This window comes from Oncorhynchus clarkii, unplaced genomic scaffold (genome assembly GCF_045791955.1).
Source record: "Oncorhynchus clarkii lewisi isolate Uvic-CL-2024 unplaced genomic scaffold, UVic_Ocla_1.0 unplaced_contig_4448_pilon_pilon, whole genome shotgun sequence".
NCBI lineage: Eukaryota > Metazoa > Chordata > Actinopteri > Salmoniformes > Salmonidae > Oncorhynchus > Oncorhynchus clarkii.
Window position 1 is genome coordinate 291,116 of NW_027260868.1, and position 12,299 is coordinate 303,414.

A 12,299-nucleotide genomic window follows, 5' to 3' on the forward strand; every position below is an offset into this window, starting at 1 on the left:
TTATGAAGGGTCATTGTAATGACAGTGTCATGTAGACGCTACGAAGGAGTGCTGCAGTACAACACAGTCCTGTGTGTGATCCGCAGGGCGGGCCAGTAGTCTACCTGTCTCTGGAAGTTGAGCAGCTGGAGGGCCTTGAGTTCGATGGTGGCCTTGGTCCTCAGGTCTCCAGCCAGAGAGCCAGGGAGGTTCTCCAACTCAGCTATACGATGGGTGATACGAGCCTGCAGTCTGGAGATACCACAGAGACACGAGATAGGGAGGAGGGAGGGAGAGAAAGGAGAGCAAGAGAGAGAGAGAGAGAGAGAGAGAGAGAGAGAGAGAGAGAGAGAGAGAGAGAGAGAAAAGTAGAGAGGGGGATAGTATGAGAGAGAGACAGTACTAGTGCTGTAGAGAACTCAGTCTGCTATTATAAATGTATATATAGTACAACTAGCTGTGTAACTATGTATCTATCTATTCAATTAATTAATGTATGATGTATTATGCTGTTTGCTCTTTGGGGTCTAGGCCAGGTTACTGCTCTTTGGGGTCTTGGCCAAGTTACTGCTCTTTGGGGTCTAGACCAGGTTACTGCTCTTTGGGGTCTAGGCCAGGTTACTGCTCTTTGGGGTCTAGGCCAGGTTACTGCTCTTTGAGGTCTAGGCCAGGTTCCTGCTCTTTAAGGTCTAGGCCAGGTTACTGCTCTTTGAGGTCTAGGCCAGGTTACTGCTCTTTGGGGTCTAGGCCAGGTTACTGCTCTTTGGGGTCTAGGCCAGGTTACTGCTCTTTGGGGTCTAGGCCAGGTTACTGCTCTTTGTGGTGTATGCCAGGTTACTGCTCTTTGGGGTCTAGGCCAGGTTACTGCTCTTTGGGGTCTAGGCCAGGTTACTGCTCTTTGTGGTCTAGGCCAGGTTACTGCTCTTTGTTGTCTAGGCCAGGTTACTGCTCTTTGTGGTCTAGGCCAGGTTACTGCTCTTTGTGGTCTAGGCCAGGTTACTGCTCTTTGGGGTCTAGGCCAGGTTACTGCTCTAGGTGGTCTAGGCCAGGTTACTGCTCTTTGGGGTCTAGGCCAGGTTCCTGCTCTTTGTTGTCTAGGCCAGGTTACTGCTCTTTGTTGTCTAGGCCAGGTTACTGCTCTTTGTTGTCTAGGCCAGGTTACTGCTCTAGGTGGTCTAGGCCAGGTTACTGCTCTTTGGGGTCTAGGCCAGGTTCCTGCTCTTTGTTGTCTAGGCCAGGTTACTGCTCTTTGTTGTCTAGGCCAGGTTACTGCTCTTTGGGGTCTAGGCCAGGTTACTGCTCTAGGTGGTCTAGGCCAGGTTACTGCTCTTTGGGGTCTAGGCCAGGTTCCTGCTCTTTGTTGTCTAGGCCAGGTTACTGCTCTTTGTGGTCTAGGCCAGGTTACTGCTCTTTGTGGTCTAGGCCAGGTTACTGCTCTTTGGGGTCTAGGCCAGGTTACTGCTCTAGGTGGTCTAGGCCAGGTTACTGCTCTTTGGGGTCTAGGCCAGGTTACTGCTCTAGGTGGTCTAGGCCAGGTTACTGCTCTTTGTGATGTAAAAAGGGCTTTATAAATACATTTTGATTAACGGTGTACTGTACCTGTAATCCCTTTCCTGCAGTATCGGGTTAGGGGTCAGGGGTTAAGGGTCAGGGTTAGTGTATTACCTGTAATCCCCCTCCTGCAGTTTCTCCACGGGGTCAGGGCTTAAGAGTCAGGGCTTAAGGGTCAGGGTTCATAGGTTACCTGTACTCCCTCTCCTGCAGTATTTCCACCGGGTCGAGTCCGTGGGGTTTCTGGATGGGGGTAATGCGGTTCTGCTTGGCATGGTGGGGCACCATGGGTGAGGGCTGGACCGGCTGCCCAGGGGACTGGGTCTGGGGGGGCATGACCGGGGAGGCCGCAGGGGGTATGGAGGGTGGAGCGGGGGAGGGACGGCCCGTCGGCTGGGGAGGGATCAACTTCTGGGGGGCGTTAGAGGGGGCGGCGGCGTTTACCATCGGACCTGGGGGAAGAAAAGAAAGGGCAAAGGTAACTAACCATCAATCAATTTATTGATGTGATTGTAACTGACCAAAACCTAACATGGATTCAAATGATATACAGGACTAAATCATGAAATGCCATCATGAATAATGTTTTAACAATTAACTCTGTGTTGACTAACTGCTATGTGACTAACTACTATGTGAGTACAGATGTAGGATCTTAGTTTGCTACAGCAGGAAAATAATCCTGCAGCAACAGGACATTTTTGTATGGGTTGATATATTGTTCATTAGGGCAAATCAAGTCAACAATTTCAAAGTGGAAATTACAAACTTTAGAAGACTTTTAAAAACTCAAATACACTACATGTTCACATTTCCAGCTTTGAAGGAAAATTCTCAGCAACAAAACAGTGATCAAATTAAGATCCCACATCTGTTCCTACTATGTGACTAACTATAATAAACTTGAACTCATTGCCAATCAGAAGAAAGTGACAATAACGCTGGTGTTATTATGTTCACCTTCAGACCAGGACTTGGGGGGTCCGTTGGGGTTCTGTCCCTGCATGCCGGTTGGACCAGAGGGGCCTGGAGGGGGCATGTTGGGTCCCATCATCCCTACAACATTATATCAGTGGTATATTCAGAGAAAATCTCATGTTTCATACTTTTCAGACCTATTGGAAAACAGATATCCAGCTACTGTACCAGATCAAAACAATACAAGCTTGCTACTTCTCACAGCATTTAGATGCTGATTAATTGACTGATCAAATCAAATCTTATTGGTCTCATACACGTGTTTAGCAGATGTTATTGCGGGTGCAGTGAAATGCTTGAGATAAAATATATTTTATTAGTCCACACGAGATGGAAATGTGTCTTCTGCTTTGTATCCAAACCCACCCGATACACACACATTAGGTCGGAGAGGCTGGAGCAGACTGAGGCTGGAGCAGACTGAGGCTGGAGCAGATTGAATTATCAATCTTCCCGTTTCAACTAGCTACTGTAATTACATAGATCAATATCCAATGCTCTTCATTCTGCCTCCCTCACCGTGAGCTCTGCTGTAGCCCTGGCCCATGGGTCCTCCTGGTCCTGGTCCCACACCTCCAGGACCTCCAGGAGCCAGGCTGGGCATGGGCTGCCCCAGTCCCCCCTGCCCTGGCCCTTGACCCTGCATCCCTGGGCTGCACCCCATGGGCCTCTTCCCCTGGACAGCCATCTGGAGATGGTCCGGTAGTGGCTGCCCCCTGGCCAGCATCTTACAGGGACAAAAGTTTATTAAAGTAGCAATCCACTCTACAATATTTATACAACAGGTGACAAGGCATATTAGCTACATATTAAAAACAACATTGTGGACCACTCAGAGTTTGGAGACATTATAAATAACCATAGGCAGTCATTACACATTACACATTATATATCAGTTATAATGTATCATCTTAAACACGTATCGGTCTTTCAACCCTTAAATCATCAATATTCTGTACATGCCTTATAGGCCATGATCTGGGCCCGCAGCTGGTGAAGCTGGTTCTGGTTGAAAGGAGTAGGGCCTCCTCCGGGGCCACCAGGGGTGGTGGGGCCAGGGCTGGGGCCATGAGGGCCAGGGCCGGAGCCACTTTGCTGGGGCCCACCGGGCCGGTTCTGCTGCTGGTTCTGGCCCCCCAGGGTTTGGGAGTCTGGGTTGGAGGAGGTGTCTGAGGGATTTGGGCCAGCGCTAGAGGGTTGGAGAGGGCCAGAGGGGGGCCCGTTGGAAGGGACGGGGCTGGAGTGGTCAGAGCCGCCGAGTGGGGAGTGGTAGCCTGGTGGAGAGAGAGGGAGATGGAAAGAGAGAGAGAGAGAGAGAGAGAGAAAGGGGATATTTAGTGAGGTGAAACATGACATATAAAAATGAAAAGATTTGACACAATATCCAATTCTACCATAACAGATAATCATATAGGTTCTATACAATACAGTTACAGTGGGGCAAAAACGTATTTAGTCAGCCACCAATTGTGCAAGTTCTCCCACTTAAAAAGATGAGAGAGGCCTGTAATTTTCATCATAGGTACACTTCAACTATGACAGACAAAATGAGAAAAAAAAATCCAGAAAATCACATTGTAGGATTTTGAATGAATTTATTTGCAAATTATGGTGGAAAATAAGTATTTGGTCAATAACAAAAGTTTATCTCAATACCTTGTTATATACCCTTTGTTGGCAATGACAGAGGTCAAACGTTTTCTGTAAGTCTTCACAAGGTTTTCACACACTGTTGCTGGTATTTTGGCCCATTCCTCCATGCAGATCTCCTCTAGAGCAGTGATGTTTTGGGGCTGTTGCTGGGCAACACAGACTTTCAACTCCCTCCAAAGATTTTCAATGGGGTTGAGATCTGGAGACTGGCTAGGCCACTCCAGGACCTTGAAATGCTTCTTACGAAGCCACTCCTTCGTTGCCCGGGCGGTGTGTTTGGGACCATTGTCATGCTGAAAGACCCAGCCACGTTTCATCTTCAATGCCCTTGCTGATGGAAGGAGGTTTTCACTCAAAATCTCACGATACATGGCCCCATTCATTCTTTCCTTTACACGGATCAGTCGTCCTGGTCCCTTTGCAGAAAAACAGCCCCAAAGCATGATGTTTCCACCCCCATGCTTCACAGTAGGTATGGTGATCTTTGGATGCAACTCAACATTCTTTGTCCTCCAAACACGACGAGTTGAGTTTTTACCAAAAAGTTATATTTTGGTTTCATCTGACCATATGACATTCTCCCAATCTTCTTCTGGATCATCAAAATGATCTCTAGCAGGGGGACACGTCTGGCACTGCAGGATTTGAGTCCCTGGCGGCGTAGTGTGTTACTGATGGTAGGCTTTGTTACTTTGGTCCCAGCTCTCTGCAGGTCATTCACTAGGTCCCCCCGTGTGGTTCTGGGATTTTTGCTCACCGTTCTTGTGATAATTTTGACCCCACGGGGTGAGATCTTGTGTGGAGCCCCAGATCGAGGGAGATTATCAGTGGTCTTGTATGTCTTCCATTTCCTAATAATTGCTCCCACAGTTGATTTCTTCAAACCAAGCTGCTTACCTATTGCAGATTCAGTCTTCCCAGCCTGGTGCAGGTCTTCAATTTTGTTTCTGGTGTCCTTTGACAGCTCTTTGGTCATTAATACAGGTAACGAGTGGAGGACAGAGGAGCCTCTTAAAGAAGAAGTTACAGGTCTGTGAGAGCCAGAAATCTTGCTTGTTTGTAGGTGACCAAATACTTATTTTCCACCATAATTTGCAAATAAATTCCTTAAAAATCCTACAATGTGATTTTCTGGATTTTTTTTCTCATTTTGTCTGTCATAGTTTACGTGTACCTATGATGAAAATTACAGGCCTCTCGCATCTTTTTAAGTGGGAGAACTTGCCCAATTGGTGGCTGACTAAATACTTTTTTGCCCCACTGTATTTCTGAACATTGTTCAACTGTGCACCCTCCTGAACAGACCCCTGGTGAGAGTGTGTACCTACCTTGAGAGTGTTGGTCCATGGGGCTGGGAGGAGGGCCCATGCCACTGTGCCCTCCCTGTCTCATGGGCATGCCCTTCATCTGGGCAAAGCGGGACTCCTCACTCATGCCCTTCTCATGCATACCAGTTCTCTCCATACCAGTCCTTTCCATACCAGTTCTCTCCATACCAGCCCTCTCCATACCAGTCCTCTCCATGGCAGTCCTCTCCATTGCAGTCCTCTCCATGGCAGTCCTCTCCAAGGTAGTCCTCTCCATACCAGTCCTCTCCATGGCAGTCCTCTCCATGGCAGTTCTCTCCATGGCAGTCCTCTCCATGGCATTTCTCTCCATGGCAGTCCTCTCCATGGTACTTCTCTCCATGGCACTTCTCTCCATGGCAGACCTCTCCATGGCAGTCCTCTCCATTCCAGTCCTCTCCATGGCAGTCCTCTCCATGGCAGTCCTCTCCATGGTAGTTCTCTCCATACCTTCCAGTGGCTACAGGGAGGGAGACATAGATACAAACAAATGTAGATATATCTACATGGCAACAGGTTTTGATTGTTGCAAGGAATTGTTTCAAAAAAGTGTATGCACTGTATTTATAGGGAGGAGTTCCAGTTCAAGTCAAACGTTTGGACACACCTACTCATTCAAGGGTTTTTCTTCATTTTTACTATGTTCTCCATTGTAGAATAATAGTGGAGACATCAAAACCATGAAATAACACATATGGAATCATGTAGTAAACAAAGTGTTAAACAAAGAGATTCTTCAAAGTAGCCACCCTTTGCCTTGATGACAGCTTTGCACACTCTTGGTATTCTCTCAACCAGTTTCATGAGGTAGTCACCTGGAATGCATTTCAATTAACAGGTGTGCCTTGTTAAAAGTTATTTTGTGGAATTTCTTTCCTTCTAAATGCATTTGAGCCAATCAGTTGTGTTGTGACAAGGTAGGGGTGGTATACAGGAGATAGCCCTATTTGGTAAAATACCAAGGCCATATTATGGCAAGAACAGCTCAAATAAGCAAACAGAAACGACAGTCCATCATTACTTTAAGACATGAAGGTCAGTATATGCAGAAAATTAAGAACTTTGAAAGTTTATTCAAGTGCCGTCGCAAGAGGATAAGTTCATTAGCGTTACCAGCTTCAGAAATTGCAGCCCAAATAAATGCTTAACAGAGTTCAAATAACAGACATCTCAACATCAACTGTTCAGAGGAGACTGAGTGAATCAGGACTTCATGGTCGAATTGCTCCAAAGAAACCACTACTAAAGGACAACAATAAGAAGAAAATACTTGGTTGGGCCAAGAAACAAGAGCAATGGACATTAGACTGGTGGAAATCTGTCCTTTGGTCTGATGAGTCCAAATTTGATATTTTTGGTTCCAACCGCCGTGTCTTTGTGAGACACAGAGTAGGTGAATGGATGATCTCCGCATGTGTGGTTCCCACCGTGAAGCATGGAGAAGGTGGTGTGATGGTGCTTTGCTGGTGACACTGTATTTAGAATTCAAGGCACACTTAACCAGCATGGCTACCACAGCATTCTGCAGCGATACGCCATCTCATCTAGTTTGCGCTTGGGGATTGGGATTATCATTTGTTTTTCAACAGGACAATGACCCAAACACACCTACAGGCTGTGTAAGGCCTATTTGACCAAGAGGGAGAGTGCTGCATCAGATGACCTGGCCTCCACAATCACCAAACCTCAACCCAATTGAGATGGTTTGGAATGAGTTTGACTGCAGAGTGAAGGAAAAGCATTCTACAATTGCTCAGCATATGTGGGAACTCCTTCAAGACTGTTGGAAAATCATTCCAGGTGAAGCTGGTTGAGACAATGCCAAGAGTGTTTAAAACTGTCATCAAGGCAAAGGGTGGCTACTTTGAAGAATCTCAAATATAAAATCTAATTTGATTTGTTTAAATACTTTTTTGGTTACTACATACAGTGCCTTGCGAAAGTATTCGGCTCCCTTGAACTTTGCGACCTTTTGCCACATTTCAGGCTTCAAACATAAAGATATAAAACTGTATTTTTTTGTGAAGAATCAACAACAAGTGGGACACAATCATGAAGTGGAATGACATTTATTGGATATTTCAAACTTTTTTAACAAATCAAAAACTGAAAAATTGGGCGTGCAAAATTATTCAGCCCCTTTAGTTTCAGTGCAGCAAACTCTCTCCTGAAGTTCAGTGAGGATCTCTGAATGATCCAATGTTGACCTAAATGACTAATGATGATAAATACAATCCACCTGTGTGTAATCAAGTCACCGTATAAATGCACCTGCACTGTGATAGTCTCAGAGGTCCGTTAAAAGCGCAGAGAGCATCATGAAGAACAAGGAACACACCAGGCAGGTCCGAGATACTGTTGTGAAGAAGTTTAAAGCCGGATTTGGATACAAAAAGATTTCCCAAGCTTTAAACATCCCAAGGAGCACTGTGCAAGCGATAATATTGAAATGGAAGGAGTATCAGACCACTGCAAATCTACCAAGACCTGGCCGTCCCTCTAAACTTTCAGCTCATACAAGGAGAAGACTGATCAGAGATGCAGCCAAGAGGCCCATGATCACTCTGGATGAACTGCAGAGATCTACAGCTGAGGTGGGAGACTCTGTCCATAGGACAACAATCAGTCGTATATTGCACAAATCTGGCCTTTATGGAAGAGTGGCAAGAAGAAAGCCACTTCTTAAAGATATCCATAAAAAGTGTTGTTTAAAGTTTGCCACAAGCCACCTGGGAGACACACCAAACATGTGGAAGAAGGTGCTCTGGTCAGATGAAACCAAAATTGAACTTTTTGGCAACAATGCAAAACGTTATGTTTGGCGTAAAAGCAACACAGCTCATCACCCTGAACACACCATCCCCACTGTCAAACATGGTGGTGGCAGCATCATGGTTTGGGCCTGCTTTTCTTCAGCAGGGACAGGGAAGATGGTTAAAATTGATGGGAAGATGGATGGAGCCAAATACAGGACCATTCTGGAAGAAAACCTGATGGAGTCTGCAAAAGACTGGGACGGAGATTTGTCTTCCAACAAGACAATGATCCAAAACATAAAGCAAAATCTACAATGGAATGGTTCAAAAATAAACATATCCAGGTGTTAGAATGGCCAAGTCAAAGTCCAGACCTGAATCCAATCGAGAATCTGTGGAAAGAACTGAAAACTGCTGTTCACAAATGCTCTCCATCCAACCTCACTGAGCTCGAGCTGTTTTGCAAGGAGGAATGGGAAAAAATGTCAGTCTCTCGATGTGCAAAACTGATAGAGACATACCCCAAGCGACTTACAGCTGTAATCGCAGCAAAAGGTGGCGCTACAAAGTATTAACTTAAGGGGGCTGAATAGTTTTGCACGCCCAATTTTTCAGTTTTTGATTTGTTAAAAAGGTTTGAAATATCCAATAAATGTCGTTCCACTTCATGATTGTGTCCCACTTGTTGTTGATTCTTCACAAAAAAATACAGTTTTATATCTTTATGTTTGAAGCCTGAAATGTGGCAAAAGGTCGCAAAGTTCAAGGGGGCCGAATACTTTCGCAAGGCACTGTATCTTTGCAGAAATTCAACCATGAAGGCCTGATTTACTCAGTCTCTTCTGAACAGTTGATGTTGAGATATGTTTGTTACTTAAACTCTGTGAAGCATTTATTTGGGCTGAAATTTCTGAGGCTGGCAACTCTACTGAATGTATCCTCTGCAGCAGAGGTAACTCTGGTTCTTCCTTTCCTGTGGCATTCCTCATGAGAGCCAGTTTCATCATAGCACTTGATCGTTTTTGCGACTGCACTTGAAGAAACTGTCAAAGTGTCTTAAAGTAATGATGTACTGTTGTTTCTCTTTGCTGATTTGATCTGTTCTTGCCATAATATGGACTTGATCTTTTACCAAATAGGACTATCTTCTGTATACCACCCATACCTTGTCACAACACAACTAATTGGCTCAAACACATTGAGGAAAGAAATTCCACAAATTAACTTTTAAAAAGGCACACCTGTTAATTGAAATGCATTCCAGGTGACTACCTCATGAAGCTGGTTGAGAGAATGCCAAGAGTGTGCAAAGCTACCATCAAGGCAAAGGGTGGCTACTTTGAATAATCTCAAATATAAAATATATTTTTATTTGTTTAATACTGTTTTAGTTACAACATGATTCCTTCCATATGTGCTATTTCATAGTTTTGATGTCTTCACTATTATTCTACAATGTAGAAAATAGTCAAAATTAAGAAAAACCCTTGAATGTGTAGGTCTATGCAAACTTTTGACTGACACTGTAGATGGCAGACAAAGTAGCATGGAATATAATAGAACACAACAGAAGAAGAAAAACGTAATTGTCCACACAATGTGGAAATGTGCCTTTGGTTCTGAAGGGTACAGCTGGTTAGGTACAGTAGCACTCAATAATCCACAAGGTGTCCTTACTTTGTGCAGAGTGTGCATGTTCTCCTGGGAGTATCCAGAGGGCCCAGGCTGAGGCAGGGGGTGACCTGAAGATGGAGGCCCTGGGCTGGGCCCCATCATGCTGTGAGAGGACCCCCCTGGAGAAGGACCAGGGCTGGGGCCAAGCATTGCCCCAGGAGAGGGCCCCGGGCCTGGGGAAGGACCCTGTCGAGGGGTACCCCCAATGGGAGGGTCTGGAGTGGACATCCTGAATGAATGGGATGGTTGGAGGGGGAAGATCCTCCTGCTATTGGATGATAGTAAGGACCACTGGAGAGCGAGACAGAGGATAAATGTGCATTAAGACTGATCATTAATTAGTACTGAAATCTCATTGGGCCTAATCTTTTAAAATGTGTGTAGTTTGTCATGTCTATAAATAAATTACTATGTAATAAGCGTTTTAATAGGACCCACCCATGATAGCTAAATGGTATGGCCATAATAAAATGAATGTTTGGAATGATGACATGCCGGAGGTTATTGAAGAAATATATAAAGCCAATAACCTATCGATTATCCGTCTATCGCTACTAAGTCGCGATTGCTTCATAGAAAAATATGATTTCACTAGTTATCCATCCTTTCTGTCTGGCAGTTTGATGCACTCACACCCTGCGCTGCATCAAAGCACTCGTTGCGCACAGCCTCTCGTTGCATAGCAATTACACCGCTGTTTATACACGTCGGTCTATCGACTCAACTTAAAAAGGGGGAGACATGAACATTATATTATCCCTTGCCTATAGAGCATTAAATGGGAGTCTCGATGAAGGGGGAATGGCGGACTGTCTGTGATTGTGCCACAGTCGGACTTACCCGGGATAAATTCAAGGCTCGCCGGTGTCCCGTTGTCCTGAATTTGGTTCTATTAGACACGTCGCGACTGTCGTAATTAATGTTCTCACCCTTGCTCTTTCGTAAACAGTGGAGCTGCGCTTGAAGCGGTTATTTGATTCAACGACGTGGCTCGAGCGCCCCCTCCCTCACCGTTGCAGTGAGGACCGACTGTAGAGTCACGGCCGCCGAGAATTGCGCATGCGTCCCTGTGCAGCAACAGAGCCAAGGTAGCCTATTGTGTATTGTTACAAACTGACCGTAGGCTAGGATACACACTGTACATTGTATTTTAGTTATTTGTCTTGTCTAGATTTCCAAGTCATATGTTATTTCATGATTGATATTTCGATAAAAAAAACAATGCAAAGATGAATCATTCGCACAGACTGAGCAGTGACTCTTATTTCCAGACTGAATTTAGATCAACATCAGATCCAAGGATACTATTTGATTTGAAGCCATGTTACAGATGTTCTATCTAAACCAAATACCACCATCCACGTAGGGGCATACAGTGCCTTCACAACACAGATTCAACCACAAACACAATGTATTGTGTAAAGGGTTATGGAATGTCATGTAATATTTTAAATAGTATATAACTGCCTTAACGTTGCTGGACCCCAGGAAGAGTAGCTGCTGACGGGATCCTTTATAAATACAAAGACCAGGGAGGTTTTCCAATGCAAAGAAGGGCACCTATTGGAAGATGGGTAAAACAATGATAAAAAAGCAGACATTGAACAACCCTTTGAGCATGGAGATGTTATAAATGACACTTTGGATGGTGTATCAATACACTACAAATATACAGGCGTCCTTCCTAACTCAGTTGCCGGAAAGGAAGGAAACCGCTCAGGAAACTGCTCATGACGCCAATGGTAACTTTAAAACAGTTTAATGGCTGTGATAGGAGAACACAGAGGATGGATCAACAACATTGTAGTTACTCCACAAATGTAACCTAAATGACAGAGTGGAAAGAAGGAAGCTTGTACAGAATAAAAACAGTCTAAAACATGCATCCTGTTTGCAATAAGGCACTAAAGTAAAACAGCAAAAAATGTGGCAAAGAAATTAACTTTATGTCCCGAATACAAAGCATTATGTTTGGGGCAAATCCAACACAACACATCACAGAGAGATCCTTGATAAAAACCTGGTCCAGAGCACTCAGGACCTCAGACTGGGGCGAAGGAACAGGATAACGACCCTAAGCACACAGCCAAGACTACGCAGGAGTGGCTTCAGGGCAAGTCTCTGAATGTCCTTGAGTGGCCCAGCCAGAGCCCAGACTTGAACCAGATCGAACATCTCTGGAGAGACCTGATAATAGCTGTGTAGCGAAGCTCCCCATCCAACCTGAGAGCTTGAGAAGATCTGCAGAGAAGAATGGGGGAAACTCCCCAAATACAGGTGTGCCAAGCTTGTAGTGTCATACCCAAGAAGACTTGAGGCTGTAATTGCTGCTTCAACAAAGTACTGAGTAAAGGGACTGAAT

At 45.0% G+C, this 12,299-nt stretch overlaps 1 protein-coding gene across 1 annotated transcript in view; it reads right to left on the reverse strand.

Annotated features, from left to right (window-relative positions):
* Window positions 1-10,935, reverse strand: part of LOC139401993 (transcription activator BRG1-like) — a 29,630-nt gene extending 18,695 nt beyond the window's left edge. Inside the window, exons 1-8 of the mRNA XM_071146032.1 lie at window positions 10,778-10,935; window positions 9,941-10,228; window positions 5,490-5,967; window positions 3,472-3,782; window positions 3,028-3,235; window positions 2,491-2,586; window positions 1,724-1,982; window positions 105-231 (exon numbers count right to left, since the gene is read on the reverse strand). Coding sequence (XP_071002133.1) covers window positions 105-231; window positions 1,724-1,982; window positions 2,491-2,586; window positions 3,028-3,235; window positions 3,472-3,782; window positions 5,490-5,967; window positions 9,941-10,165 — 1,704 coding nt within the window. The 5' untranslated portion in view covers window positions 10,166-10,228; window positions 10,778-10,935. The remainder of the gene's footprint in view (window positions 1-104; window positions 232-1,723; window positions 1,983-2,490; window positions 2,587-3,027; window positions 3,236-3,471; window positions 3,783-5,489; window positions 5,968-9,940; window positions 10,229-10,777) is intronic.
* Between the last annotated feature and the right edge of the window lie 1,364 nt (window positions 10,936-12,299).